At 51.8% G+C, this 27,557-nt stretch overlaps 5 protein-coding genes across 5 annotated transcripts; 4 read left to right on the plus strand and 1 right to left on the minus strand.

Moving 5' to 3' along the window:
• Positions 1–554: 554 nt before the first annotated feature.
• PENARI_c003G07675 (putative GPI anchored protein) lies at positions 555–1,100 on the plus strand (the record flags this gene model as incomplete). Its single annotated transcript, XM_022628538.1, has 2 exons — positions 555–635; positions 699–1,100. The coding sequence occupies 2 exons, from the start codon at positions 555–557 to the stop codon at positions 1,098–1,100; spliced, it is 483 nt and encodes a 160-aa protein (XP_022491344.1).
• Positions 1,101–4,273: 3,173 nt separating this feature from the next.
• ssdA (mRNA-binding translational repressor SSD1) lies at positions 4,274–8,585 on the minus strand (the record flags this gene model as incomplete). Its single annotated transcript, XM_022628169.1, has 5 exons — positions 4,274–4,313; positions 4,371–5,368; positions 5,423–5,782; positions 5,835–8,431; positions 8,486–8,585. 5 exons carry the CDS (start codon positions 8,583–8,585, stop codon positions 4,274–4,276), a joined length of 4,095 nt encoding a protein of 1,364 aa, XP_022491884.1.
• Positions 8,586–10,607: 2,022 nt separating this feature from the next.
• PENARI_c003G09078 (putative RNA export mediator Gle1) lies at positions 10,608–12,245 on the plus strand (the record flags this gene model as incomplete). The annotated part of the gene is made up of 2 exons (XM_022628631.1): positions 10,608–11,411; positions 11,478–12,245. The coding sequence occupies 2 exons, from the start codon at positions 10,608–10,610 to the stop codon at positions 12,243–12,245; spliced, it is 1,572 nt and encodes a 523-aa protein (XP_022491383.1).
• A 2,926-nt stretch (positions 12,246–15,171) lies between these two features.
• On the plus strand, positions 15,172–23,829 carry PENARI_c003G04562 (putative myosin class II heavy chain (MHC); the record flags this gene model as incomplete). Its single annotated transcript, XM_022628316.1, has 5 exons — positions 15,172–15,425; positions 15,490–15,783; positions 15,835–16,220; positions 16,763–16,978; positions 17,132–23,829. The coding sequence occupies 5 exons, from the start codon at positions 15,172–15,174 to the stop codon at positions 23,827–23,829; spliced, it is 7,848 nt and encodes a 2,615-aa protein (XP_022492074.1).
• A 1,155-nt stretch (positions 23,830–24,984) lies between these two features.
• On the plus strand, positions 24,985–25,969 carry PENARI_c003G09879 (p24 family protein; the record flags this gene model as incomplete). Its single annotated transcript, XM_022628690.1, has 4 exons — positions 24,985–25,182; positions 25,387–25,594; positions 25,692–25,879; positions 25,952–25,969. The coding sequence occupies 4 exons, from the start codon at positions 24,985–24,987 to the stop codon at positions 25,967–25,969; spliced, it is 612 nt and encodes a 203-aa protein (XP_022491622.1).
• Between the last annotated feature and the right edge of the window lie 1,588 nt (positions 25,970–27,557).

Raw genomic sequence — 27,557 nt, forward strand, 5'->3', positions numbered from 1 at the left:
ACAGAGTCAATATGACTGATCGTTGTTATGATTTCCATTATTATGTTGTTATTATACGAAGCGTGCTCAGACACTAAGGCTAAGGCCCACTAGTGTTTGGTGCATATTGCCATCCAAGGTTGGATAAATCCCGTTTTTGACTGATTATTTTGAGGGGTTTGCCTTGAGAGTGGCGTGAGTGTTACATTGGGTGTGTAGACAGCCAGGGAGAGGCGAATGTCTAAGTATTGTAAACACCGTAGTAGAGCTTACGCATCGGGTGTGACCCCAGAGACCAAAATAGAACTGCAAGACCTTGCAGATCCTAAAGGACGCTAGGTCCAGACTCTGTCCGATGACTGGCACCGAAGTATCCATTTCCAAGCCACTCAGGGCTGATGGCGCAGACTAAAGTACCGAATATAGGACGTGTTTCCCTGGACAACGATAAAAGCCCATTGTTCGCCTCTTCTCTTTCTCTTCTCCCTCTCCTCTCCACGTTCTCAGAAACTACTCCCCATACTCTAATCCTCTAATCCGCTCATCCACTCTATCAATAATCCAATACCTTCATAATGCGTTTCTCCATTGTTTTCACCACCCTCTCGGCCATCGCCTTGGCCCAGGCCCAGAGCTCCTCCAGCGAGACTGTCGTGGTAAGCAGAAACAAGCTCCCACGCGTCCAAAACCCTCACAACACAGACTAACACATCTCACAGGAGAACCCTGCTACCCAGTACCTCACCCAGACCAACTCCCTGGGCGTCGTCACCGGCCAGCCTCAGGCTGTCACAACCCAGGCCTCTGTCATCACCAGCCAGCCCGCCGTCGTGACCTCGCAGCAACCCGCCGCCTCTATCCCGGCCGGTCTGACCTCGCCCGTCGCCGGTATCAACACCAGCAGCACTTTGTCCACTGCTACTCGCAGTGGCACCGGCTCCTCTAAGGCCACTGGCACTGCCACTACCTCCTCCTCGGACTCTTCGTCCACCTCTGACTCGAGCTCCAGCAGCGCCAGTGCTAGCTCAAGCTCTGTCTCCACCGGTGGTGCTGCCCTCGCCACCGCCGGCCCTGTCGGTCTCGGCATGGTTGCCGGTGCTGCTCTTGTTGCTTTCCTGTAAGGGAACTGAGCAACTGATTCCATGACATGATTTAACCTTGGAACTACTGCGCTGAGACTGTCTCAGACGCAGGTCATTGAGTCTGTACATGGGCATATGGTATGCTGATCCTGTCCTTGGGTCAGCGGGAATGAGAGATATGAAAACACGAGCATTGATTTCTTTTTGCGATTTGCTTTCAGGTTTAATAATGGGTCTTGTAATCTTTTGAGGGACAGGATTTCGTTTTGTGTTTCCACTGCGATTTGAGACGCATCTTTATTGGCGCACCTGATTTCCCACTTCTTTTCTTCCATGCTTGTGATTACTTTCAATATCTGGGTAAATATGAGCCGACTTTTCGTCTGAGAGTATTCAACTGTGGCCAATTGTAGATCAGCATTGACATCATTACGGGCATAGAACACGAGATTATGTCTTGGACATGGCGTGACAAGGGCGTTCAAGGGAGTATTTGAGTCATAAAGAAGGGGTATATTAGTTGTAGGAGAGCGTCATCCCAAAGAGGTAATATTGCTGACGCGCAAGTGACGCGTAGAGCACATGACTGACGCGCTCCCGAAGCGGCTAGCGCCACGTCGAACCACAACAAAGCAACGTCTTATCGATTGTTGCTCTGATCCCAGTCCCTCCACAAGCACCGCCAGCACTTTGTGAAGCTCGGCATTGTTCTGCTTACTTACTCCTCGAGACCTTGATCGCCAAAGCCAGCATGGTAAGTCATTCCTGCTCCAGACCGCAGACCGCACGTACGGGTTGTCCACCAGCAACCGTAGCGGTGGGCCAAAACACTGCTCAGCATCTAACATTGGAATCTAGCCGTCCAACCTGCGCCGGCTTGCTGCCGATCATGCCGCTTTACACAATGACCTCCCGCCGTACTACCTGAAGCCGTCGGATGATGACGACTTATCGCAGTTGGACATTCTCCTCACCGGGCCGCCGGGCACACCTTTCTCGGAAGGATTGTGGAAGCTCCACCTCAAGATGCCGGCCGACTACCCCAAGAGCCCACCCAAGGCGACGTTCCGGACAAGGATCTGGCACCCGAATATGGAGGAGCTTACCGGTGCAGTTTGCGTGGATACCCTTAAGCGGGATTGGCAGCCGAACCTGACACTTCGCGATGTACTGGTGGTAAGTGATCGAGACACAAGGTGCACAAGCTCTGCAGCTTGACTGACAACATTGCTTGCTCGACAGACGATCTCATGTCTTCTCATCTACCCCAATCCTGACTCTGCGCTCAATTCCTCCGCTGGCGCCCTCTTACAAGAGAACTATGCCGCCTTTGCGCACCAAGCCAAGCTCATGACCTCCATCCATGCCCCAATCCCGCTCGACCTCAAAGATGCAGTGAGCGAGGCAAAGCTCCGAGGCGAGGATGCATGGACAGGGCTTGACGGACACCAAGAGTCATCCCTCCAACAAACGCGCAGGCAGCGACGAAACCACAACACCACAGCGAAGAAACCCGTGCGCCGAACCACACGAATCGAGACCCTGTCGCACTCACATCCCTTCACCCAAGCCTCTCAGTCCATGTCAGACGAGGAAATGAGCGATGGCGAAAACGACCCAGCCAGCGCAAGCAAAGAAAACGACCCAGCTCTCTCCCCTTCCCCAGTCAATCTCGCACCTCCATCACCACGCAAGAACGCCCCAGGCAAGCGTCCCCTCTCAGTTCTCTCAATGCCCTACCCAGAAGACGAAGCAGACATGATGCTCGTCGACCAAGACTCCGATACCGATTCACCTGCCATGTCCTCCAACGAACAAAACATCACCGCAAACCTACGCTCCCGCACTTCATCCCCCCAACGCAAAACCCCTAAACTATCCCTCCTAAGTAGAGGCATCAATGCCTCCGGTCGTCTTCACGATACAATGCCAATATTCGAGGATTTCCCCGGTCTATCCATGACCGACCCTTCTCGCCGGCTGAGCGGCGACGGAAAAGAAAACCGTGGTTCTGCAACTGTCCGTGGCCTAAAGGAGAAACGGGACCTGCACCACTCGAAGGCTCTTAACAGTAACCCCCATGTACCCACAACCCTCCCCCAAGCACCCAATCCATCCCTATCTTCTTCTTCTATTCCGGGTTCATCTGCTTCGAAGATCTCCAAGAGTAAGAAGACTATTGGTGGTCCGCGGAAAACTACTGCTGTAAAGGCAAAGCCGCGCATTGGTGTACGCCGACTATGAGAAGTCGAGCATCGTTTTTCATATTATCACGATTTAGCATTGCATTTTCGGTCCTAGGTATTGTTACTATCTTGCTTATTCCCTGTTTTACCTGGATGGTTCTGGTTTTCGATTTGAGTTCATTTGATCTGATGCTTTGATTTGATTCCTTTGCCATCTACTCTACATCTACATCCGCCTCTACCGGTGACTTTCTTTTTGATACCCTTGGCTCGTTTGGATTTTGTTGAATGTGCGCGAATTGCATGAAGTGATGTGTTGCATTGTGTTGCATTGATAGACTGGCTTGTTTGAGTGTTGCTCAGTTTCTTGTTTCCTTTACTTCTTCTTGCCTATTTAGCTGTTTGAGATGTGTACAGTGCACATGAAACAATGAAAGGTGATTGATTACTTGGGAAGTGCAAATTAGTAGAAGTATTAAGTTCTAGAAAACGTAGGTAATGTATATCAATAGTCATGTACATCTATAGAGAATGTTTACAACTCTACACAAAGTCGAAAGGAATCGAGAAACCATAAATTAATGGAAGAATTTTCTGGGACTATCGAGCTGCAATCAATATTTCCCTTCGAGTCTCCAAACATTCCCAAAAGACATGAGAGTGCAGAAGACAGGCCAGAAAGGAGACACCGCAAGCTCCAGCACTAAGAACTTTCTCCCCGGAAACAACTAAAATGCTCAAAAAGACGAACAACCGCTTGGCACATATAATAGGATAAGTATAAGAATCCCAGGACACGTCGGAAAGATGGTGGGTAGAATGCGTTTGATAAAGCCACCGAGAAAAAAGCGTTATCAAGAACTGGGACCTTGATAATGATATGTTCGATCCGCATGTCGGGATTGGATTATGTCCGTAAAGGTGCGCACGAAACAAAGCATGCTTCGCGCGACCGAAGAATCTGCAGGGTACGGCATGCAAGAATATGTCCCATGAAAGAGAAAATAGAAACCAGGTTTCCAACCACTACAGGGCGTAGGGGTTCACAGAGCGAACAGTGAGGCATCTAAGAAAGAAAGGTTAGCCAATGCCCATGTCAGAACGAAGGAACTGGAATACGTACGGAGGACTCTTGCTCAGGTCAGTCTTCAGGATTATGGGCACACGAGTCATCTCAGTAACATCCTGGATGAAGTCTCCATCCACCTCTCTCAGCTTGAACAGGCTCAAGTACTTCTCCTTGTTGGTCAACTTGTTCTCGGGCGCATCGTTGGCACCGGAGGCAATCTTGGGGTCAGAGCGGGTACGGTGAGGTCCCTGCTGGTGGTGGCCATTGCGGGTGGGCGATGGTGGCATGCTCTGAGTGGAACGGTCAGCCGAGTTGAGCGACACACCGGCCGCCATCTCGGTGACATCGTCCACATCTTCATCGTCGTCGAAGAGGGCATCGACATCATCGGCAGACATGGTGCCGGTTTCAGTCTGTTTGCGCATGGCCTCATCGCGCTCTCTAGCACGCTCCCGAGCGGCCTCGGCCTCCCGAGCTGCCGCCGCAGCCTGAGCAGCGCGAGAGTTGCCAGGCTTGGGACGCTCGTCCTCGGGGATGTAGGCGGACGATGGAACGCCCTTCTCCCAGTATAGTTCAAGCACACGAGTGTCCTTGCGGTACTCGGCCTTCTTCAGTGGCAGCTGATCACAGTGCACACGCTTCTCAAAGCCGTACTCGGGAATGAGAACGTCAAAGGCGGACTCGTAGACACAGAGAACAATACCCTCGCTGATGAGGTCACCGCCAATTTCACGACTCTTGCGGTCCATGTTGCGGCAGGCTTCAATATGAACGCTCTGCTCCTGGGCGTTGAGAGCCGAGTCCTTCTTGTTGTTGCAAAGGTCGGCGGTCTTGTTCAAAGACTCAATATCGTCAGTGAACTCCACAGAACCCTCGGACAGGACAGCCTCGAGTTGACGGTGCACGAGGATGTCCGTGTAGCGACGAGAGGGGTTAGTGAAGTGAGTGTAGACTGGGACATTGAGCATGTAATGCTGACGCTGCTCATCAGAAGTACCACCAACGTAGTACTTGGCGCGTTGCATGGCCTTGGCAAGAAGAGTTTCCATACCCTGTATCTAAAGTCAACACCTGCACTGATTAAGCACCATACGTGAAACACTTACCTTGCGGAGATCCACATCTTGCACCTTGCACAGAGAGCTCTGGAGGCTGCCACTGCTGCTGGGGTCCATCTCAAAGCCGAGGCGGTTCATTCTCTCAACGAACAGAGTCAGGCGACGAGGGTTGGGCGGGAACTGTCGGCGCAGGAATGCCTTGTCGGGCATGGCGCTGGCGAGCTTTCGGGCAACGAAATAGTTGGCCTGGTGGCTAAGCTCCTCAACAAGTTCGTGAGCAGCGGTAGATTCAAAAATGTTATATTCAACGGGAACGTTCTCGTCATCGAGCTGCTGGAGCAAACGCTGAACAGGGACGTTCGATACCCGGTTACCGAAGCGAGCCTCACGGAATTTGCCGGCAGTGTCCTGTGTATATTGTGAGCGCAAGGAAACAACATCAGTAAGAGACAATACTCACATTCAACAAACGAATGTTATCAGCGGAGATACCGCTGGCACTCTCTTTGGACTTGCCCTTGACAATTCCGTTGACTTGGTCATAGTCAAGTCGGCCAGCGCTCTTGATGACACCCTTGCCAATCCAGACATCCTCATCGACGACTCCGGTAGTAGGGTTGGCCTTGAAGACAACGCTGACTGTTAGGCGGTCCTCTCCAGGGACCAGAGAGCAGAGCTCAGTGGAGACACGTGTAGGCAACATGTTCATGATACGGTCAACCAGATAAACAGCGGTACCGCGCTTCTTGGCCTCACGGTCAACGAGGGAGTTGCCCTTGACAAAGTGAGCAATGTCGGCAACGTGGACACCGATCTCGACCTTGCCATCAGCAAGCTTCTTGACATGGAATGCATCCTCAAGGGCCTTGCTGTCGACGGGATCAATCGTGAAGATGGTCTCTTCACGGAAGTCGCGGCGTGAAGCCAGAGAATCACCCTCGCTGGAAACAGACCAGTCTTCCCAGCCGATGCTCTTCAACACGGCATCCGAGAAGTCATCGGATCCGAAGTTGTTGTCACGGAGCAGGGCATCTGTCTCAACGCGCAGGTCACCCATCTCACCAAGTTGCTCAACGAGGGTACCGAAGGGGTGGAGGGAGGTGATGGGCCATCTCTTGATGGAAGCAACGAAGATTCTGTTGGCGTAGTCCTGGTGCTTCTCAACGAAGTCCCGCGGCGCCTGTTCGGTCGGGATAGCAATGAGAGGAACACGCTTGTCGGTGGGTTTGAACCAAACAATCTTGGGCTTGTCCTGGTGACGGTCGTGGTGGGAACGGCCGTGGGCGCCATCTCTGGCTTGCCGCTCGGCTTCCTGCTTCTCCTTTGTGGCCTGGCTGCTGGGACGCAAGAGGCCCAGAGTACCAGAGAACATCTGGCCCGCAACACGCTCAATGACGGCAACAACATGACCGGCATACAAAGGCTTTTGCTCATCACTGATCTCATCTTCCTCACACAGAAGAAGGCTCTGGCCTTCGACTTCGACATCGTCATTCTTCTTCTGGGTAGGACGCTGGCGAAGACTGCCACGGCGACGGATGCTTCCATCCGGGCCGACTTCTTGTCTATCACCAGTGGAATCGGCGCGACCGAGCTTGTCATTTCCGGCATTGCTGTTGGAGCGAGCGTCGGTAATGTCCTTGCGCTTCTTCTTTTCCTCTTTTTCTTTCTTCTGGGACCACACCTCGTCGACGTCCAACAGCTCAATGGCGACAAAGTCGCCCTCAAGAGCACGGTTGCGGTCTTTACTACCACAGATGAAGATGTCGGCATCGAGGTCATCAGTGGTCACATAAGCGTCCGAACGGTTCTTTTTGTTGACACGCAAAACACCAGCGACCAATTGTCCATTGCTAAGGAGTGCAGGTAGGTTTGCCTGAGGCAGGTAAGGAGTGAAAAGGGTCTTCCGCTGCTGTTGCTGTTGCTGTTGCTGGACAGACATCTGTGGCGGGGCGTGCTGGCTGGCCTGGAGACCCATGCCCTGGCCGTTCTGCTGCTGAAGGGCCTGGAGCTGTGCCAACTGGAGGGGGTTGAGTTGCTGGTTACCAAACATTTGAGGTGCCATCATGACTTGACCCTGGGGCAATTGAATAAGCTGAGGCTGCTGCTGAGGAGGATACTGGAACTGTCCAATAGAACCCATCGACTGGTTCATCGAGCCGCGCGAGCGGTGACCAGGCTGGAAGCCACCCTGTTGTTGGCCCATGGGTCTCTGCTGATCCTGACCCTGGTTCTGGTTGTTCGGCTGGCGCCAGTTGCCCTCGAAGTTACGCGAACCCGACCGAGCGTGGCCGGGTTGGCTTCCTCGCCGCTGGTTATCAGGCTGGCCGGACGAGGTCTCAGGGGCTTGGGGGAATTGGAAACCACCCGCTCCGCGGCCGGAAATGGAACCACGGTTACCACCAATGGCCATCGACTGGCTTCGACCATGACCACCAGCGCGAATGTTGCCAGCCCGCTGGAAGCCGAGTCCCTGGGGTGCCGGAGAAGTGCTAGCTGCAGGCTTGTCATCTGAAGATGACTGGTTATCACCGCTTGCACCAGGGGCAGGAGCCGGGAACTGGAATCCAGAAGCCGTTCGCTTCTGCTGAGCGAGCTCAGCGGCCTTCTTGGCTTCCGGGAGAGCAAGCGAGTGACGGCGCTGGTGACCACCACCGGGAGGACCTCCACGACCACGACCGTGGTTGGTGTTCTCATTTTTGTGGTTGTTGTTCTGACCCTGCTGGTTGTAATCGGCATATCCTGACGCGCCGGAGGATGGAGCAGGTGGCGGACCCATGGGGAGGCCCGGAAGAGCGGACTGGTTACGACGGTGCGAGTGCTGAGTTTGTTGATTCATGGGTACTCCAAGCTGTTGCTGTCCCTGCTGGGGGAACTGGAATGCGTTGACCTGTGGGGAAACGCCACCCATGGAGGCACCCGGTTGGAAGGATTGCACTTGGCCCAGTTGTTGAGGCTGCAACAAGCCCATGTTAACATATTGCTGGTGCGTGGCAGCAATCTGTTGCTGCTGCTGCTGGAGCAACTCAATCTGTTGCTGAATGGCTAGTTGTTCCACTGTGGTCAAGTCAGCCAACTGATACGGAGAGGGATAGTTCCGATATCACATACTCATCAATGGGGTAAGCTCAGAAGGACTTCTCCGATGAGCAATATGGAACTTGCGCCCACCAGGACCTTGAGGTCCGGATTGACTCTGCTGTTGATCCATGATTCCAGATGACAGAAGACGGCTATCACTGTAGAGTGTGTAATATGTGGGATGACGGGATGGATCCGGCGACAGGAGAGACTGGTACTATGCCAGAAGGCAGTCGAACCGAGTGATACGGATCACAAACCGACCAAAGAGGTTTGTATGTGCGAAGTGAAGATTCGACGCGTGAACTGTACTGCAGCGGGAAAGAGTGGATCAGTACGGGCAAGATATAGAGTATGACAGGGAAGAGAGAACGTGAGAGAGGAGGGGCAAACAAGTTGCCAGCGAGAGAAGTGGCAGTTCCGAAGTGAGGGCGTTGAATACGGAAGCTACGACAAGCGCATTCCACTCAGAAGAAAGAAGCCAAAGAGCAGCGCCATTCGATGGTCTTGCGAAACGGGAAACGTGGCAATGGCGAAGCCGGGAAGGGTTTCCTCAAGGATATGCTTGCGGGGACACGGTGGTTCTCTTACCTGAGAAACTAATGACGGCTTCTGAGCCCTAGCATTCCAAAATGACGTCTGCGATGTCCAACGTGGGATGATCTTCTTTATTCGCCAGCCAAGCGGTGAGGGTTGACAGGCGGTCAGATCGAAAATGACAGTCGAATCAATTGCACGCCAAATATGACCTGGAGCGATAACCAAGTCAAGGGAGCTCGATTCGGAGATGGAAGGACCGAGTTTCGCGGTTCAAGCTGCCACGCTGGAAAGCACGACCGAGTCGACCGACGGAAAGGGTAAGGAATCGAAATTAGAAGCTCTTAGAAACCGAAGAGATTGGGACTTCTAGAGAACAAAGCTGAGCTTGTCCAGGGTTACCGAAGACGGGGGCTATCGAAGAGAATGACAGCAAAGACTGAAATTAGAGGGAAAGATAGAATAGACGATATCAACATCGACTGATTCAAGGAATGGGGGGGAAAGAGAAGGATGGAGAGAGATGGGGGAGGGGAGAGAAAGGAGAGAGAGAGAGGTTATGATGAGATACAAAGAGGGTGTGGGGTGGTATGGAAAAGAAAGTGGTGGTTTGGAAATGACCTAACTGATTTATTACGTGGATATCACATTGATTAACCATAGATTAATGTGAGACATTACAAGTGGAGTGTGGTAATACCATAACCAGTATCCATCATACACCGTATGATCGCCGTTGCTACCGGATGGTGGTGGATGGTGATGGCATGGAAAAGTCAAGTCGACTACAAGGACTCCATAGTGACCGTGGATTGCATGTATGGCTATCTCTGGTTATCCTAGGGGCTTCCAGGGATGGTCTCTATACTATATTGTACTAGTGAGTTGGCGGATCTTAGGGCATCTTACAGCGAGTGCCCTCAGAAATGCCACTATCATAGTGATCCCCTGTAACATCATAGATATAGACTTATATTCCTCATTCTTTATAGCTACACTATAGGGATAGCTAGATAGGCAGCTTCGGATGATGTAAATGGTGATGCAACACTCGAACCAGGGAACCAGTGCTGACTCAGCACGATGTTGGTAATTTATTTTCCTTGGGCTTCAACAGCTGCAAGGTATAGCACTGGGCTGGCTCAATGGGTTCCGCGACGCGTTTTGCTGACTTCACATAGCCGCTGTCTTCATGTCACATCATTCCCTTTTAGACGCGCCTTGAATCCTGTAATAAAAAGACGCGTGCATCGCGCTTTGTCCTCCTTGAGCTTCGACTTTTGGATCCTCTACGGCCTTGCAACATTCGACTCCGAGGCTGCCTCTGCTGGTTGCAATTACAAAGCCCTCGCCTGAGGATTCGATCAGGCACCAGAATCGCTGTGACCTGCAGCTCTAGAAATGGGCCTGATCATTCGGACCCCACCATATTCGATACTGTGATTCAATCTCTCACTCACTGTATCCTTACTACGCAACCTCCTGTGACCTCGACGCTTCCACCAACTCCCAGACTCGCTCTTTCCTCCGATCCTCTCCCTCTTCATCTCCACGCAACCTAGACGTCTCATCTGTCGTCGAATCTCCAACCTCTCCATTCACGTTCCACAGCACAATGACAATCCGCTATGTGCCACCCTTGGACAGCTCCGCGCTGGACAGCCCCTCGCGGCAGATCATGCAAGAGCTTATTCATGGCCTCGAGAGCGTCAAGATCTTCAATGCTGACTTGAAGAAGGTCCATGAATATGAGCGCATTGCCTACGAGAATGAGCTCGACCGCAAGGATCGTGAAACCGAAGCTATTCACAATGCCGCTCTCGATGAGGCAGCAGCCCACCATAATCATATCCGCGAAGAGGCCGAGGCTACTCTGAGAGCGCACCTTCGAGCAGAGGAAGAAGCGCAGCGCCAGCGGGAAGAAGCCGCCCGCAAAGAAAAAGAACGGATTGAGAAGGAAAAGGCTGAAAAGCTGCGACGCGAGCAGGAAGAAGCCGCGCGTGTTGAGACCGAACGTCAAGCTAAGGAGAAAGCCAAGGCTGAGGAAGCGCGCAAGGCCCAGGAGGCTGAAAACGCGCGCAAGGCCGCCATTGAAGAAAAGCAGCGCAAAGAGCGCGAGACAGCCGAGGCCCAGAAGCGCAAGGCAGAACAGGATGCTCAAAAAGCCAAGGAAGAAGCCGAACAACAGGCCCGCAGTGAGCAGCAGCAAAAGCTCGGAGCTGGACGCCTCTCTGAAAAAGAACTCGGTGTTCAGCAGCGCTATGTTGAACTTCACAAGGTTCTAAAAGAGTTCCGCGCGTGGCTGGTCGGCGAAAGCAAAAAGAATCCAGAGATGAAAAAATACATCGGAGATCTGCGTCGGACGATCAGGAAGTCTGTTGGTCAACTCCGTGCCGGCAAGGGTGCTAACACAAACCAGGTGAGTTGATGCACCTTTTCATTCCCTCCAAGTCTATTTGTATACTAACTTTCCCGCCTCGACCAGCTTGCCCAAATTAAGTCTGAGCTCGAAAAGGCCGCTGCGATCCCAGAACCCTCGGTTGATGTTCAACGATTCATCGCGTTCCCACCCGCTGAGATGGCGGGCTCAGAACATAAAATTTCCGCTCTGTTGATCTACGCTTTGAACATCTACGCAAAGGCGTTGGTATCCGCGCTCATCACCGAAGCGGCTCTCAACCCAGGCCATGCCGAGCCGATTGGCATCATGGCAGCACAGATCTTTTCTCAGGATGGTTTAATGTACAAAGGAATCCCCCTTTCTGATATTTTGATGGCCAAGTTCCGTGTAGTCTGCCCCGCCTTATGGGGATTCACCGGCAACGACAAGACCGATTCCGGACGCCGTGCCCTAGGCTGGTCGCGTGAAGAAGCCGGCGGTCCCTTTATCAGCGAGCAAGCACACCTGGATCGGATGACTGCCCTGGGATCCGGATATGCAGCCATCACCTTGCGCAACTTCGGAAAAACAGCCCGCAAAAACCCCTTTCCTAACACCATGTTCTGGGACTCAATTACCAAGATCCTAGCCATCCCACCATCAGAACTGCAGGAAACGCAGATCATCCTCCTGGGCTCTCTCCTCCGATCCTCTCCAGAGCGAATCCTAGGATTCTTCGGCCAAATCGGTCTCGTCCTCATGCGCAAGGCTCTGGTCGAACTCCCCGCATCTGTCCCTCGACAAACAGTAGCAGTCATCCAACTCACGGCGCTGAAAGAGACACTCCGCCGCGAGAAGAACATTTTGCTGTGATTTTTAGGCTAGTTGGCGTTTTTGGGATAAAGGGAAACTTCCGGTTACGACACGACACTGCCCTTGTGGGACTCTCCTGGAAAACTGGAAATACCCAGTTGCATCTTTTCTTTCATAAACCACATAGAGTTTCATCTTTGTGTTACAGTATTCTTGTCTGGCGAATATTGTCGCCGAGTCCCATCATATTCCCCCTCCCCCGCGCCCCCCACCAGGTGCAGGGCATCGTGTATGTATAATGTGAGGGGTCTATCTTTTTGAATGATATACATGGGGGTTCAAAATTATCTTCCCACTTTGCACTACCTATATGCACCGTCGATCGACTATATAGCGGATTTTAGAGCCATTCGGGCTCTCAAAATACCTATTAAAAAGAAAAATACTAATTAAAAAGATCCTCACTCAGAACTATCTTAAATTTATAAGAAAATAATAGCGAGAAAGCTTTTAATAGTGGACCTTTTCGGACGATTGTTCGGTGTAACGGGCTCGAACTTTAGATTATAATAGTGCTACCGTCCGGAAGGCTTCCGCTGCGATCTAGTAAATACAAAGGTCTACGTAAAGGATATTTCGCAAATAGTTTAGGCTAGAATCTAGCTAGGAGGCCGTATAGAGTTAATATTATAGATCGAGACGCGGACTTACCCGACGCGGATATACCGCGATATCGTATATTTCGATGCTTGAAAAAGGGCTGATACTAATCTATGCGCCTAGGACTATCTTGTAGTAAAATAACGCGAATTTTTATTTAGCTACGGTATATAAGAATGTATATGTCGAGGATTAGCCCGCGCACTTACCTAATTTAAACCCAATTGAATCCATATATGGGAAAGAATGATGCTTTTTAAAGCTTTTTCTAAAGCTCTTTCTAGAGCTTATTGATATAGGAAGAAAGGAGAGCGGTTGGTAGTACTTTAAGAAGTGCCTAGTAAAAGTATAGCAGGCAATACCGTAGGCAAATATAGATGGCCTGATTTTAAGTATAGGGAGACGTTTAAGAGCTATACGAAAGGCTAAGGGTTATTATACAAAATATTAAGCTTATTCATATCTTTTACTCGGCGTAATTGGTCTAAAGTATGCTGGTGTATAAATGTATCAAGGTGCGGTCAGCTGAGCACTTCCATCTGACACTCCTCACGTGTCAGGCATATACATGTAACGTTAACTTAAACTGCAGTACATATCAAACCCGCCAGCAACCGACCTCCATCCCATCTCTAGTCCAACTGTCTGAATACAACGTACATCCTACCCATCCAACAATACCATGCCTCTACTCCACCCCAACCCAGCCATAACCGCCTTCCGCCCCCAGGCCCAACGTCTCCATATCCACGTCCAAGTACCACGGATAAGAAACCCACCCTCCCCACCCCGCCACATCTCGGCCCTATGGATCCCCAGGGTCTGGCCAACGTCTCTACCAACACATGTACCATATCGCAGAGGAGGCGCATACGGTTTCTCCACACAAGCAGCACATCCAGAGAAGAACCCTCTATTCTCCAAGTCCGACTCCGATTCCGAATCCAACCCGGGGTCCAGTTCTAGATCTAGAACATCGCCGGGGGATGCCGGACCGGTTGATACGGAACCGCCGGGTGTGGACTTTCAGTCTTTTAGGATTGGGAGGAATGTGAGGGTCTTTTTGGTGGTTTTTCTGGGCGCTGTTGGGTGTATTGAGACTTGGTTTTGGTGTAAGGGGATTTGGGTTTGGTGCAAGGGGAATGGGAATGGGAATGGGCAGGATAGATATAAGTAAAGAGGGTGCTGCTTTTTTTTGGGTCTGTAGGATTGTTATGCTATAGCTGTAGATCAATGGGGCATGATATAGCTCTGTTGTCTTAGGTCGATAATCTACATCGCCGATCTATTTCCACGTGTATCTAGCAGGTTATTTTTTCTTTTTTTTTTTGGAAGTTCAATGGACATACTGTCAGCTGAGCTTCTCGAAATTCTGCTTTTCATAAAGTGAAATGTAAGAAAAAGCAAGATGTAAGAAAGTGAGGCAGAATCGATCCTAGCTAGACATCCATAATAACTACGCTTACCGCAGGGTAATCTTTCCCTAATCAGGTTGGAACGTTACAGAATCCTCTGCAGACGTTCGAGAACCCGACTGACGACAATGATTTGCTAATTGCAAAACCCCTTGAACGACGTATCACGTTTCGGCCGCAAGGGACACAGGCTCGGGCCATCTCATGATCTGGGTCAGCGTATTGAAGAGGCGAACACTGAGAAATCCATGGGATCTCTATGGGATCTCTTTAAAAGAGATCCCAATTGGCCAACATGCGAGCCATAGAAAATCCAATCCAAAATACACCTCCCTGCGGTTCTCTTTTCCGAGGCACATCGGAGCGGTGCGGCCGTGGGCGGTGAGCAACTTGATGCAATTGTTTGCCCGAATTCTCCACCGTGGAGGACCCTTTTCCAGGGTTGATCTGGAGTTGGGGTTGAGGTGACATCACGACTTTTATGGCATTGTATGGTGAGGAGGGTGTGGGTAGATGCGCGCAGAGCGGACAATGGAGCCGCTTGAAGGGGAGAAAGAGGAAAAGACAGGAACAAAAGAAGAAGCTTGGAGATTAGAGTAATAAATCAATCTTAACTGTAGTACAAAGTCAAAGTAACGAGACAGTTAAGTTAACTTAACCTTCAATGGTGAAGACCACGCCACTGGAGGAAGTCCAGACCCAGTGGTTGGATCCCAGAATAGCGTAGTACACGGTCTGCCCCTATGCAGGTCCCAGACTCCCAAGACCCTCAGGGTCCGAACCCTGAATTTCCCCCAACTCCCGTTCTCCATTTTCCTTTCTGACGTACTGCCTTTATAAGAGTTGCCTCCACGCTCATTTACTTTCTTCTCTGGCATTCTTTTCCACACTCTCTTTCTCTACTTTTCATCATGCGTGCTGGTATCCTCTCTCTCCTGGCTGCTGCCCCGGCCCTCGTTTCCGCCAAGGGCACTCTGGGTTTCTCTCTCGGTGACAAGAACGCCGATGGCACTTGCAAGTCCACCAGCGACTATGAAGCCGACTTCGACGCTCTGAAGGACCTGTCCACCCTCGTCCGTACCTACTCCGGTACCGAGTGCGACACTCCCCAGAATATCCTGCCTGCCGCGAAGAACAAGGGCTTCAAGGTTGTTTTGGGCATGTGGTAAGTCTGGAGGATTTACCCCACCACATTGAGACTGCTCTGACACATTCTTCCATCTCTACAGGGTCGGCAAGCCCACCGATACCAACGACCTGCTCTCGGAGACTTCCTTCGCCAAGGACTGGTCCGCCATCCAGAAGGCCATCCCCGGTCACGAGGACGTCATCCACGCCATCACCGTTGGCTCCGAGACTCTCTACCGCGGTGACCTGACCGGACCCCAGCTCCATGCCTACATCAAGCATGTCATGGACGGTGTCCCCAAGGGTATCCTTGTTGGTACCGCCGACAGCTGGAACAAGTTCGCCGACGGTACCGGCGATGATCTGTTCACCCAGGAGCCCATTGTGACCTATGTGTAAGTGCATACAGTACACAACATCAATTTTCAATGCTGACATATTGTTAGTTTGGCCAACGCCTTTGCGTACTGGCAGGGCACTGCTGCCGACAAGGCCTACCAGACTTACTTCGATGACATGGCCGGTGCCATGCAGCACATCCAGAAGGTTGCCGGTGACAACGCCAACAAGATCAACATTGTCAACGGCGAGACTGGCTGGCCCACCGATGGTGGCTCGGACTATGAGGCTGCCAAGGCTGGCACCAAGAATGCTGAGAACTTCTGGAAGACTGGTGTCTGCGGTATGCTAGACTGGGGTGTAGATCTCTTCTACTTCGAGGCCTTTGATGAGTCCTGGAAGCCCGACACCAAGGGTGACAACGGTCAGCTCAAGGATGAGCAGCACTGGGGTCTGTTCACTGCCGACCGCAAGACCAAGTTCGACACCTCCTGTCCGTAGATTGGGAGATTAGTATCGACCTTTAGTAGATAGTTTCTTTCAGATGTATGCATTTGGGACTGTGAAAGTTAATCTCAGACTACAAGATACAAGTTTCCACTAACTTCACGTTACATGTAGTTATTCACAACTGATACCTCTTAAGGACTGTAGCAATAGTATTCTCTGATTGGCTGCCACTCCAAGAACTGGGGCCTATCACGTGGTCTGCAGTCCCATGGTTCTTTTACCCCTGAAATGTTCTTTGTTTACTTCGATGAACTACTTTCATACTGTTGATATTGATAACTTATTGTTGATGTGAAACCCAGCAAGGGACTTTGTAAAAAGAATAGACACGTCCAGTGTGGCGGTCAAGCTTCCCCTTGGATCTGCAGTAAGGGCCAAGTTTGGGCCTAAATGCGTAGCGTGGAGGGCTTCAATTGGGACGCGCCTCAACGGCCTCGGTCATTGTTGGACGAGTAAGAGACGTCGGATTCCACCGGACGTAAAGTACCCTGTACACCGCATTAGCACGCGCTACCCACGCTCTAGCAGGTACCCAGTACCCACGATCCACTGACGTTAAGGCCAAGTTTTTCCCCTGTTCTCGCGTTCAGACTTCAACGTATACACGTACCACTCAACAGCCTGTCATCCCCAGGTTGTCCTGCCACTGGTCCCTGAATCCGGTTGGATTTCCATGCGTCAACATTCTGGACGATAAGCGGAGCGGCAAGCAAGAGCTTGCTGCAGGAGTCGACACGGAAGGTGAGTGTCACTTAATTTCCCCATAGGAATTGGAGTGACCCCTGCGGAGTTTCCCACGGAGGTCTCTCCCACGCGATTTCAACTTGATCATTCCTCCCCTTGCAATCACCCCTCCAAATATGCGAATCTAACCGCGTTGGATGGATTCTGCAGATCTAGATCCCTCCGTCTCCATCTCAGCCTCTTCCCCACCGTTTCAACGAGACACGCGCCCTGAACGCGATCAACCGCGCCTGGCTCCGGCCCTGCTCTTGTCCTCTCCATCAGGAGACTCGAGCCCGTCGACCGTCGGTTCCCCCGGTCAACATACCTCACCGCAGAGCATCAGCCTCGATCCCCCGCCGCTGCCATTCCTATCCACATACCGGAACGGAGATTCTCTGACGTCGTCACCCGTCAATCGGAGGCCGGAAAGCAGCATCTACTACACCACTGCTTGGGGGTCCCCGTATGCTGCACCGAGCTCGCGGAGACTATCAGTGACCCAAAGCCAACTCACCGGTGTCGATCACCCATCTGGAGATAACTCCCCAGTTCAGTCTGTAGCCAACTACACCGAGTTTCGGAGATCGAGTGCGACGAACGATACGCTTGAGACCGCGGAGCGGGAACTTGCTGGTCAGAACGGAGAGAAATCCATTCGCGAGTTTACCCAGGATTGGATCAATCAGTATCTCACTGGTCAGCCGAGGACTGAACGCAGCAATTGGCTCAGTGACGACTCTGGCAGTGAAGCGCCTTCCTTCTTTACTGCGCAGAATACCTTTGCAGACGACGCTTCAGACGACTGGCTTGGTCTGGAGGACGATTTTCGCAACGACGATCTCCTGAAGACGCCTACGCTTTCTGACTTTGTTGGGAGGAAAGCCGCGGCTCGTGCGAAAGCCAAGAAGACTCTGCATAAACGCGCGGATACTTTGCGCCAGGAGGATTTCTGGGGGTTTGCTTACGATAAAGATCCCCCACAGAACAATATGTCGGACATACAACCTACCATGGAGGCGAATTCGCCGGTAGAAAAGCCGCTTCCTCCCCCACCGACAGATGCGAACGACGACCCGTCAGCAAACACAGAACAGTCCAACCCGGGTCCCTTGAAAACACAGGCTTCGGAAATCAGCAGATCAGCTACCCAAACTCCTCGACGGAAGAAGAAGCTCAATTGGCGAGGGAAAGCCTGCATCATTGAATTGCCGTTGGAGGATAAAAGAGGCTCGGATGGATCTGGTTACAGTCTCTTGACACCTGAAGACGTCAAACAGCGGATGCAAAAATGGGAGAATGAAGGATACAATATCCGTGGGTTCACCATTGGCGATTCTGAGGATCCCTCTGAAACAACGGCTCTGGGAGGTCTGAGCCGACCCCTTTACCCCGAACCATACGAGCTCCACGAGGAATCGAAGGTCCAACAGCTCGTCGTCAACTTCCCCGATAGGGCCGTTTGGGATGCTTATGTCGCCAATCTTCAAGAGGAGAAGCTACGAGCTCTCGGAGTATCGTTTGGTGACCCTGAGCCCGAACCTTCCATTTCGCCTGATTACTCTGTCAATCAGAGCAACACTCCTTTCCCGGGTCTTGTGGCATCGCCACCAATTCCTACTGGATCAGCAGCGAGCAACCCTCTTGGTCAACTTCATACATTCTCTCCATTCGGTCAACCTTCAATTCCTACCCCTGGTTTGGGTTCTATGGCTTCGCCTTTGATCCAGACTCCATACATGGGCGTTGAACAAAATATGATGGGAGGATACCCCTTCCAATTCCAGCCTACACCTCCTGCCCAGGGCTCCATGACTCCACAAGGCTTCATCAATGCCCGACAGGCAAGCTCTTCAGGAGGCCCAGGTGCAATGGGCCAGTTCGCATCCATGCTCTCGCCAGTCTCGCCAATGCACGAGCAAGGTTCCTTCCATGCTGGGTTCAATGACAAAGGTGTCTTCGATGATCAATTCGGTCATGGTATGCACCCGGACATGCACCAGGAGGGTCTACCATACCAAACCCCTCAGACCCCTGTCAACGGGCATCCGGACCACTTCCACGCATCTAATGTCGAAATTGCTCACCCCACGCCTCGTGGACATGGCCATAATCTCAGCGAGACCCTTCAGAGAGGATTGGACCAGATGACACATTCCGACTACCACCTGGAAGACTCAATCGACCGGCAGTTGGAAGATGACTACCGTGATGTCAACCATGCGGGTCTCAATGCTAGCATGCTCAAGTCGCGCTGGGCGTTACCACACGACCAGCAGCATCCCCAAGACGGCTCTCGTCAGGCGTCTCACTCTTTCTCCCAGCATCCCAACCAATTCTACGAGCAATACCAGCACAACGGCCATGATGGCTCTGATCTCGATACCAACCCCAGTGTTTCCGGAACCCCACAAACTCGTGGTGCCATACCCAACCAAGGCCGGTGGCATGAGACCCAGCCCAGCGGAAACTCCTACCACGGCCATCGCTCGCAGCTCTCGACTTCATCCCTCAACGTGGAGGCCAAGGAATTCGATCCTTCAGCATCTTTCGTTGCTCAGCCTGTACCTTTCGGTAACAATGCATTCCAGTTTGGCGGCATGGGCCAGCAAGGTTTTGGCTTTGCTCCGCCTCCCGCCTTCGAGCCTGGTAGCAGCATGAATGGCCCGGATCAGTCTGAGCCGCGTAACAATACTGGTGGCTTCAAGTTCTCTGCCGCATCATTCAACGTGGATGCTCCTGTGTTCAACCCCTCTGCTAGCCTCCAGTCGACCGCCGGCTCCGACCAGCCCTCGCCCAACCGTACCAAGATCTTCGGCGATATTGATATCAACGAGATCTCCAAGCCCTCGAAGCAGTCCAAGGCTATTCCCATTGTCCGGCCGGATGAGAATGAGCAGGAGAACAAGGAGGAAGAGCAAAACCACGAAGATGACATTCATGGCCGGCCTGTTCCTACTGATCGTCACAAGCGTGCTCGCCGTGGTGTGGGACACGCTGAAGGCGAGGCTAGATATAGCATCTCGACCCACCCTCTGGGCGAGACGGGCAACGCCCAATTTTCTAACACCCTCCACTCTGTCGCCGAAGGCAAGGAGAACGCCATGCCCGGCATGCCCGATGAGAAGAACCCTGTCGAGCGCAGAGGCACCCCTGCAAGCGAGGCTGATACTTGGACCTTGTTCGATGCAAAGAACGAAGCTGAAAACAGATCCAATGCTGCCTCGCCTGTCCACGAGAAGCCCGCTGAAGAGCCCAAGGATATCCTCATCGAAGAGCGTGAGCCGAAGCAGCCTGCTGCGGTTGAAGCCGTCCCCGCAAAGGGTCCTGACCATGCTCCTCAAGGATCCAAGAGTTCCATCAAGAGCACCATGCTCTCGCCCACAGCTCCACCATTCGAGTTCAAGCCCGCTGTTTCAAACTTTGTTCCTCCATCAGTCAAGCCTTCTAGCTTCTCCGAACAGAAGCCCGTTGAGGAGAAGGCTGTCGAGGAAAAGCCTCTTGAGACCCCTGTGAAGAAGCCTGCTGCGAAGTCTCAAGGCGGCCTTATGGCTTCCCGCTTTGCTGCTAGCCCACCCAAGAAGGCAGCCTCTCCCGTCCAGCCTGAGGGAGACACTCAATCTACTGAGAACCCAGAAATCATCACTCGTGAACCTAAGGGTCTTGGATTCCACTGGGACTCTGAAAACGACTCGCCTGATGATGAAGAGTTGAACGCAATCATGGAGCAGCTCAATGATGACTCGGATGTTGGCATTGAAAGACGCATGACTCCCGCCTATGCGACTCCCGCCCATATGACTCCCTTCCAACAGCGACATGAACACCTCACAGAGTCCATGGGTGGTCCCACAAAGGAGCAGCCGTTTGGCTCCGCAGAGGCCCGAAGCGAAGCCCCTAGTCCCAGTCCCGGCGGTGCCCCCAAGACTTACAAGCTCTCCATCCCCAAGCTTGGCTCGGACATCGATGCCAACAGCAACGCTACCTTCTCTCCTCAGAAGAGCCTCATCTCTCGTCTCCAGTCCCCTGTTCGCCAGCTTGTCACTGAGAATGACCACGTCAGCGACTGGGATGACATGATCTCTGAGGGTGAAGACGAGAAGTTCATGAACCGTAACCGCTTCTTCGACCGTCGCATCAACGACCTTGTCGGCTCCGCCATTGATGATCGCCTGGGCCCCATGGAGCGTGCTCTGGCTGTCATCCAGCAGTCCGTGGCTTCCATTGCCACTGGTGCTTCAAGCCGACGCGTCTTTCGCAGCACCTCCGCCGAAATGGAGGACAGCGATGCTGATGACGAAGATGATAGTGAGCATGAGACCGCCTCTGTTAGAGATCGGTCGCCCCACAACCTTAGAGAGCGCAAGCTGGAGATGCTCAAGAACGTCGTCATGGAAGCCCTGATCACTCACGACATTCCTCAGCGTGTGGCGCCACATTCCAGCCACAGCGAAATGTCCCAGCTTAAGGAGAGCATTGCTGAACTGCAGGCTCTGACTATCAAGAAGCTTGCTCAGGACCCCGTCGGTGATATGCGTGAGATCGTCGAGGAAATGATGGCCAAGCAATTGGCTCACCAGGCCCAGTTGACTCCACGCCTGTCAGAGGCGGAGGAGATCGGTGCTGACAGTCTGATGCTCCAGATTGATGGACTCAAGAGCATGCTGCGTCTCGCTGATGAGCGCGCCGACCAGGAGTACAAGGATCGCCGCCAGGCTCAGGACTCTATGACTGAGCTTCAGCGGCTCCTGAAGTATGCTGAGGAGGATGCTGCCCGTCACAGTGCTGCCGCTGAAGATGCCGAGTCTCGTCTTCTTCAGTTCAAGGAAGAGAAGATTCCCCACTTCGAGAAGATGCAGTTCCGCGCTGAGTCTCTTGCAGAAGAGACCGAGACTCTCAAGGTCACTATCGCCGAGCTGTCCACAAAGAACATCGCGCTAGAGGGCACTCTAGATGAGTACCGTGTTTCTAGTGACAACTTCCGTCGTCAGCTCGATATCGTCAAGGGCGAGAATAAGTCTCTCCATGAGACTATCGACCACTTGAGGACTCGCATTGAAGACAGCATGGTCTCTCGCCAGAATCTCACTGAGAAGTTCGATCGTCTCCAAGATGACATGATCAGCCTGACTGCCGATGTTACTCGTGACCAGGCTTCCTGGCGCAGGAAGGAAGAGGATCAAATTGCCAAGAATAACGAGCTGCGCGCCTCTCATGCCCGCGAGCTTAAGCTTCGCGAGAAACTCGAGGAGGATGTCCGCGAGCTCGAGAAGCAGGAGCGGGAATCTGCCAAGCTTAAGTTCCTCTATGAACAAAGCCAGCAGGAGAACGGTAGACTGGAGGATCTGATCACCAGTCTCCGGGCCGAGAACCACGATCTGCAATTGAAGGCTGGCCGCTTCGAGCGTGAGTTCTCTGAAGCTCGTGAGAGCAGCCGTGTGGAAATCCAGCGTACTCGTACCTCACTAGAGGCAGACTTGGAAGCTTCCAACAGCCAGGTCAACATTGTTCGCGCCGAGCTCGAGGCTCAGATTATTCGTCTGCAGTCTCAGCTTGATAATAATCGCATGGATACTGATACCACCCGGGAGCGTTATGAACTCCTCCTGGAGGAGGCCAGGGACTCCAAGGTCAGCGCTTTGGCTGCCAAGGACCTTGCCATCGACGAGACGCGCAAGATGCACGAGCGGGTTCTCAATGACCTGCGTGAGCGTCACGCACGCGCTCTGCACAATTCTTCAGAGGATCGCCAGCGCGGTGAGCACCATACCAATGAGCGTGTCTCTCTGGCGGAGGACAAGGCCAAGCACTTCCAGGAGCGGGTGCAGCATCTTGAGGAGAAGCTCGAGATTGCTCAGTCTGCTGCTCGTGCTGCTGCTGAGGCAGCTCATAGTGCCAAGGCAAGCCCTGTTCCATCATCGGCCCCAACTCCAGCGCCCTCGCATTCTCGGGCGACGCCTTCAATGTCTTTCAGCAAGAGTTCTGGAGAACCCGAGCGGATCTCCCCTCAAGCTCTGCGTGAATCAATCTTCGTGCTCCAGGATCAGCTCCAGCAGCGCGAGACCCGCATCGAGGAACTCGAGCAGGAGATTTCCACGATGGATAAGGATGCACCAACCAAGATCAAGGAACGGGACACTGAAATCACCTGGTTACGCGAGCTTCTAGGCGTCCGCATCGACGATCTACAGGATATTATCAAGACCGTCTCGCAGCCCTCATTTAACCAACACGCCGTCCGCGACGCAGCCATCCGTCTCAAGGCCAACCTCCAAATGCAACAGCAAGAAAAGGAACGCATGACATCCGGCGCTCTCCCATCCCTCTCAGACCTCGCCGCCTCACCCCGCTCTCTCCCGCTCGCCGCAGCCGCAGCGTGGGGAAACTGGCGCAAGGCCCGCGACAACGCCACAGGTCCATCCGACCAGACCCCATCGAAGCCCAGTAATGCCGGTACCTTCCTCTCCGGCCTCCTGACACCCCCAAGTTCCCACGTCCGCCAAAACGCACCACAGACCAGCGCTGCTGCGCATTTCGCCGAGACGCGGCCCTTGAGAGGTTTCACTTCTACCCCGAGACGGGGCTCTGTTCGTAAGGATGCCCCCGTCCCTGAACCACCAAAGACTCCGCCTCTGCTTCGTCGCTCAAGCTATGATCATGATGCCGAGCCAGCGAATTATGAGGAGGGGCACTTCGACGAAAACGAGAGTACTGTTGATGGGATGGTTTCGGCTTCACCGAAGGGCACGGATGATGGTCCCTTTGGGCCTCAGATTGCTGAGGCTGAAGATGAGGTTGAGGAGGCTGAGCTTGAAGGTGAAGGAGAAGGCGAAGACGAGCTGAGTCCGAGTCCTGCTGAGCATGAGTGATAGCAGAAGCCGTTAGCTGTTGATCTTCTCCCGTATAAATTTGTCTTGAGTTTCTGGTTCTGGTTCTGGTTCTGTTTCTGTTTCTGTTTCTTTTGTTCCCTTTCTATTGTCAGATCTTGCCACCTTATCTCTTGCGTTCTTCGTTGCTTACAGCGCTGCCTCTCCCACTCACCTCTCCTCCAATTCTCAATTTCTCTCCTCTCATTATATCTACCATATTCCCCCTGTCTCGACATACATATCATATCTTTCGGCTTCATCCCCGTGTTGATCGATGTTTGCGTGTTTTCGGATTTGATACCACCCCGTTTTTTGCTTACGTTTTTGTTTGATTTTGCTTCTCTTCGCCAAAACTTGTACATTGATTATCTATCTTGATTTGATTTACACTTACACACACCCCTTTTTCTCCTGTCCTATCGTTTACTTCCCACTTCTATACATATTAATAGTTATTGTGTCACTCTTTTATCCTTCTTCCTGTTACTATATTACCTTATTTATGTCCTCTACAACCCTTCTTGGATGTTTCTGTGGATTGCTACCCTGTGTTTTCTACTTCTTGTAGCTGCTTCTTGTTGAATTTAGGTTAAACTAAGGTCGACTTTTTGTGGTTTATTGTACGAGTATCAATCTATGAGAGTTTTCTATGTTGGTTCTTGTTCACTAGAGCTGTGCTGCTGTTAGAGCTGGCACTATTATCATTGGATTCTGCCAAAAGTACATCATTCATTATCCACTTATGCGTCAAGACTTGTACTTTTGTGTTGTTGTTTTAACAGACATTACTCTTGAATCGAAATGGATAATAAGTGTCACGTTTGGAATCATCGGTCCTGCAGTAATACATATATTTTCTAGTGTGGATGTTGCATAGAGGAACAAGATATATATTTGCAGAATCACCTTTATAAAGTCACTGATTGCACACTTTTTCTTACTTCTATATATGCTAAGTCTAACAAATGCACATACGTTGACCCTAGAAATACAAAAAAAAAACCAAGATTCCTACAGTATTCCCGATGTATCTCACCCAGGCAAAGGCGGAGCGCTGTTTATTTGACATGGTCCGAGCGTCACGAATTGACACCTTGCGCGTTAACAACCCGATTCACAGATTCACACCTCACCTCAATCCATCACACCGTCACAATGCGCTTCTCAGCAACAACTATCCTAGTAACCGCGCTGGGGTACCTCAGCGCCGCCACCGCACACACTATCCCGCTCAAGGCCCACTCACGAGAATGTTTCCACGAGAACCTGCACCGCGATGATGTGATGACTGTTACCTTCCAGGTTGGAGACCGGGAGTTTGGAGGAAGTGGAAACCTCGAGATTGATTTCTGGGTATGGCATCCTTCTGGCGTCTTGGTTCCCCCCCCATTCTGTCGCTTGGTGGTTCTTGAATGGTGGACTGGATGGATTGAATAGGATGGAGAGGGGCATATACCATTCAAAACGGGAGCAAGCGATGGACGATGAATCCAATTCGATTCAGCCAGAACGCTTTTTGTCTAGCTTCAATGCTAACGATCGCTCGCCACGCTCTAGGTCGAGGATCCCCTGAGGAACCGCCAGTACTTCAAGCAAGCCGTTTCATCCGAAGACTACTCGTTCACCGCACAGGCCGACGGCAAATACAACTACTGTTTCAGCAATGAGGGCTGGACCTCCAACTCCAAGGAGGTTTCCTTCAACGTTCACGGAATCGTCTACGTGCCTGAATCTGAGATGTCGCAGGATCCCCTCGAGGCCGAAGGTAAGCGCCACAATGGATATAGGATATCGCATGCTGGATAGAGTGGGAGGAAAAATTGTTGGAAGAGAACCATGGACTGATCAATTGGAATATCTAGTTCGCAAACTCTCCGAAGCTTTGACACAGGTGAAGGACGAGCAGTCGTACATTGTGGTGCGTGAGCGGGTACACCGCAATACGGCCGAGAGCACCAACGGCCGTGTGAAGTGGTGGAGTATGTTCCAGCTGGCGGTCGTTATTGGTGAGGGTGTGTTCCAGGTGTGGTGGCTCAAGAGATTCTTCGAGGTATGTTGGTTTCTTCAATTGGGTTGTGACCCAAGATGGAGATGGGATGCTAATTCTTTTTTTGATCTGCAGGTCAAGCGCGTGGTCTGATTTGGACTTGTCGTTACTTCGGATTGAATATCTTTTTTTCTGATGTTGGACGAATATGTGGTGGATTTGAACATGCTGGGCTTCCCAGTGCAATTCACCAGGAAATGTATCACGTTTTCACGCTATGGTGTCATGCGACCATCCTTAGTCTACATAATATAAACCTGTACTACTACCTGGGCACAGTGAACGGGTGATCTTTGAGTTGTAGATGTGCGGTCTATAAAGGATGCTACTATTTGTCAATTCCAGAATCCAATTAATTGCACATGGGCATATGCAATATGGTATATACAATAAAGCCCTGCATATACAAAAGCCAAAGAAGCTCCGTCCAGTCTTTTCAAAGTCTCTAGGGTTTGGCTCACAGTGACGAGTATACATCACCCCGCAGACAAAGAGAACCCGACGTCTCTAGTCCAACGCTTTATTGTTTTCTCCGCCATTTCCTTCCACAAATGCAAGGAGAATAGCAGAATTAGCACCAGGCACAGACAGGACCAACCTTCCCCTACACATTCAAGCACCTTACATGTGCCCCAGATCACCACAATGGACCTCGAGCTCCTAGGAAACAACAGCACCCACCTGAACATCTTTGAAGACAACGACCCCTTCTTCCATGTTTGCTGGCGTCGACAGTCTTGTCTAAGCTGTTTAGCAGGCGACGTTCCCTGCAGCTGGTGCGCGATAGTAGGTCAACCCATACACCCTCTTCCCATCTACACCAAACCCTCAAGCCACAACAACCCAACACTGCACTGATCCCCCGGCTACGTGCATGCGCCCGTCATTGATTTGAATTGACTTTTTACCTTCTCCCTTCTTTGGCCACATTCTATTCCGCCAAATTCCCCACTGTTGTTTCACATCGTACTCCCTTGCTTCCCAGCCTCTGGAATGGGGATGGGGAGAGGGAGAGAGGGGTTTCGAAAAGCTATACACCCGGATCCGTACCTGATCGGCATGATCAGCCCCTTCACCGTACTGGAAAGTGATACAGTATAGAGAAAGAGAACGAGACTGACTATGGGTTGATGCATTATAGTCCTCGACTTGCGTGCCGAATACAGCGCGGGTTCCGATATTCGCGCCTATAGGCTCTGAGTCTATTTGCCCGCTTGGTTCTAAGGAGAGGTGGGAGCTTAGGGCGCTGCCGCTAGGCTGTCATGCGAGTACGTTGACTGTTCTGTCAGTTATGATTGCTGTTCTGGGGACGGTGGCGTTTGGCGGGGTGGTATTTGGGATTGTTTGGCTTGTACAGTGTGTAAGACGGCGTTGGAAAGAGACTGAGTATGATCGGGTTAGTGATCGAGAGAGTGGCGATGATCGGCAACCTTGGGATTTGAGGATTGGTTCTTTCCTTGCTTTGTTTCCTGGAAAGGGTCGTGGGACGGATGCTGAAGACGGGGAGGAGGCGGAAACGAGGCCGTTGTTGGTGTAGTCTTTGATAATTATTGCTATACCTGTATCTATGTTTATGTGGGATTCAAACAATGATCTAGTGCTACACAGTGTAGAGCTCAAGCACCGCGTAAGTATAAGCACGTTTCTTTTTATATTTGGGGAAAAAGCAAGTATACAACAG

This window comes from Penicillium arizonense, assembly GCF_001773325.1.
Source record: "Penicillium arizonense strain CBS 141311 chromosome Unknown PENARI_contig003, whole genome shotgun sequence".
Lineage (NCBI taxonomy): Eukaryota > Fungi > Ascomycota > Eurotiomycetes > Eurotiales > Aspergillaceae > Penicillium > Penicillium arizonense.